We start from the raw sequence: 2500 nt of genomic DNA on the forward strand, positions 1-2500 counted from the left end.
CTGGAATTCCAGTTGGCTGACGTTGTTTCGTAAATTATCTCTTTCTCTCTTGAGATGGGAGATTTCACTTTCAATTGCCTTAATGGTTATTAGCTTCTGTCTTTCCGAAATGTCTTTCCGTTCACGGTGTTTGTGTGCCTTTAGGGCTCTCACACGCTTAAACTCTAATTCCTTGTCTTCTTGTGGACCCAATTGATATAACTTGGGTTTCCTTTTCTTCTTAGAACCCTCGAAAGACAAGCTGCCTTCATCGTAGGCTGGCAGAAGAAAGCTGGTATGATGTACATTCATGAGCAAACTAACATCTTCCCCCGTCTCACTGCTCGTATTGGTGATTAGAGGTTGTCGAGTGGCTAAGAGTTCATTTTCTGCACCGTTTGCCTCCATAGCTGCAATCACATCTCTTGCAATCCACTGGGACCAATCCGTGATATCTGTTGATAATTTAATTTCTTCAGTGGAATACTTTGGTTACTTCATAATAGTAATTTGGATAATCTATTGAAAGAGTTGTAAGGAGTTAGAACTATGTGAGTTGGTCTCTTATAATACATCCCGCCTTAGTTAAAATTAGAGGATTAACGAAACGTATATTCAGAATGCATTCATTAAAACTAAATTTAGTCAACTGAGAATCAGGTGTTAAGGAATACGGCCTACTTTGTTGATTATCGTACCTCAGAATATATATTTCTTTTGATGCTAAAAATTTAATTCTTTCCTTAACTTTTCAAGGGCTTCCTTAACTATATAAAATGAACTGTATATAATATACCGTACCTCACAGCACGTGTGATATGCGTTGAGAATGCTTTCTAGTTCTTGTGGTGCTCGAAGAGTGTTCAATATACAATGAATGTTTCCCTTTTTATACCAGACATCCTGTAAGTAACGTGAGCGACAATTTTTTTTTAGGGAATTGCCCTTATGATACACTACGTAAGGAGGAATCAAAGTGAAATTAGGGGAGCTTTGAACCATGCGTCATAACATCACTTCCGGTGATTCTCATTCAAGAGAAAAGATTATTTGGGTTTTTTGCCTGTTGCTTGGTAACGCTTCTTGTCAATGTTTTACGTATGGTTTTATATTATTATCCTTAATGCTATCTGTTGTTGTTTTTCCCTGTCAGCCGCAGAATCTAGAAATTTTAGTACAAAGACGTTTCGTGATATTAAACGAAACTTTACCCTCTTACAATGGTATATCTGAAATTTGATGAACTACATCACCTGACATCGAAACCTTAGTAAAATTCGTTGGAAACTATATATATATATATATATATATATATATATATATATATATATATATACATACATATATATATATATATATATATATATATATATATATATATATATATATATATATATATATATATATATATTACTAATTATTATTACTTGCTAAGCTAAAACCCTAGTTGGAAAAACAGGATGGTATAAGCCCAAGGGCTCCAATAAGGAAAATAGCTCAGCGAGGAAGGGAAATAAGGAAATATACTATGAGAGAAATTTAAGAATAATAACATTAAAATAAATCTATTATATATAAACTATAAAAATTCCAAATAACAAGGGGAAGAGAAATAAGATAGAGTACTGTGCTCGAGCGTACCCGCAAGCAAGAGAATTCTACTCCAAGACAGTGGAAGACCATGGTATACAGGCTTTAACTCATAAACGAGTACAGTAACACACTCGTTTAGTATTATTTACAGAAAACCACATTAGGGCTTTATAATAACACTATGACCTATGGCCTGTTATGAACTTGAAAGGTATTATTTTAGTGTTCTTTTCCTAGAAGAACCGCTTGCCACAGTTAAAGAGTCTCTTCTAAACTTACCGAGAGGAAAGTAGCCACTAAACAATTACATTGCAGTAGTTAACACCTTAAGTGTACACCTTTAGTGTACGCGACCCGTCAAAAATGACGGCTGAATATTTATATAGGTTTGCACACATACATAATCAACCGTTCCCGCCTCCTCCTCCATGTTATTTAGTCTTTCCCATACAGAAACTTGAATATTGTAGATTTGAGGCCAATACTAGGAAAAATACACATCAAATGAAAATTTTAGTTCAAATTAATTGGAATTTAAAATTACTGATTACGTAAATTATTTGATTCGATTGCATATGTTACATTTACCTGGATATACACACACATACACACACTTGTATACTTATATATATGTATATATATATATGTATATATATGTATATATATACACATGTACATACATATATATATATATATATATATGTATATATATGTATATATATACACATATACATATATATATATATATATATATATATATGTGTGTGTGTGTAAAATATATATGTATATCTATATATGTTTAAAAAGGTTGATTCGGGAGAAAAACAACACAGCAGTCAATACTGTATAAGTCTTTCAACTGCCAAAACACGAATTAACTCCCTTGTAGTAAATACTTCCTTATATATATATATATATATATATATAT

The 2500-nt window shown here is 32.2% G+C and overlaps 1 protein-coding gene across 1 annotated transcript in view; it reads right to left on the bottom strand.

Moving 5' to 3' along the window:
- LOC137631919 (uncharacterized) overlaps positions 1-2500 on the bottom strand; it is a 9226-nt gene that overhangs the window by 1083 nt on the left and 5643 nt on the right. Inside the window, exons 2-3 of the mRNA XM_068363921.1 lie at positions 1852-1868; positions 1-434 (exon numbers count right to left, since the gene is read on the bottom strand). The exon at positions 1-434 is cut by the window's left edge and continues 63 nt beyond it. Of these exons, the coding sequence (XP_068220022.1) occupies positions 1-434; positions 1852-1868 (451 nt within the window). The remainder of the gene's footprint in view (positions 435-1851; positions 1869-2500) is intronic.

This window comes from Palaemon carinicauda, chromosome 40 (genome assembly GCF_036898095.1).
Source record: "Palaemon carinicauda isolate YSFRI2023 chromosome 40, ASM3689809v2, whole genome shotgun sequence".
In the NCBI taxonomy this organism is placed as follows: Eukaryota; Metazoa; Arthropoda; class Malacostraca; order Decapoda; family Palaemonidae; genus Palaemon; species Palaemon carinicauda.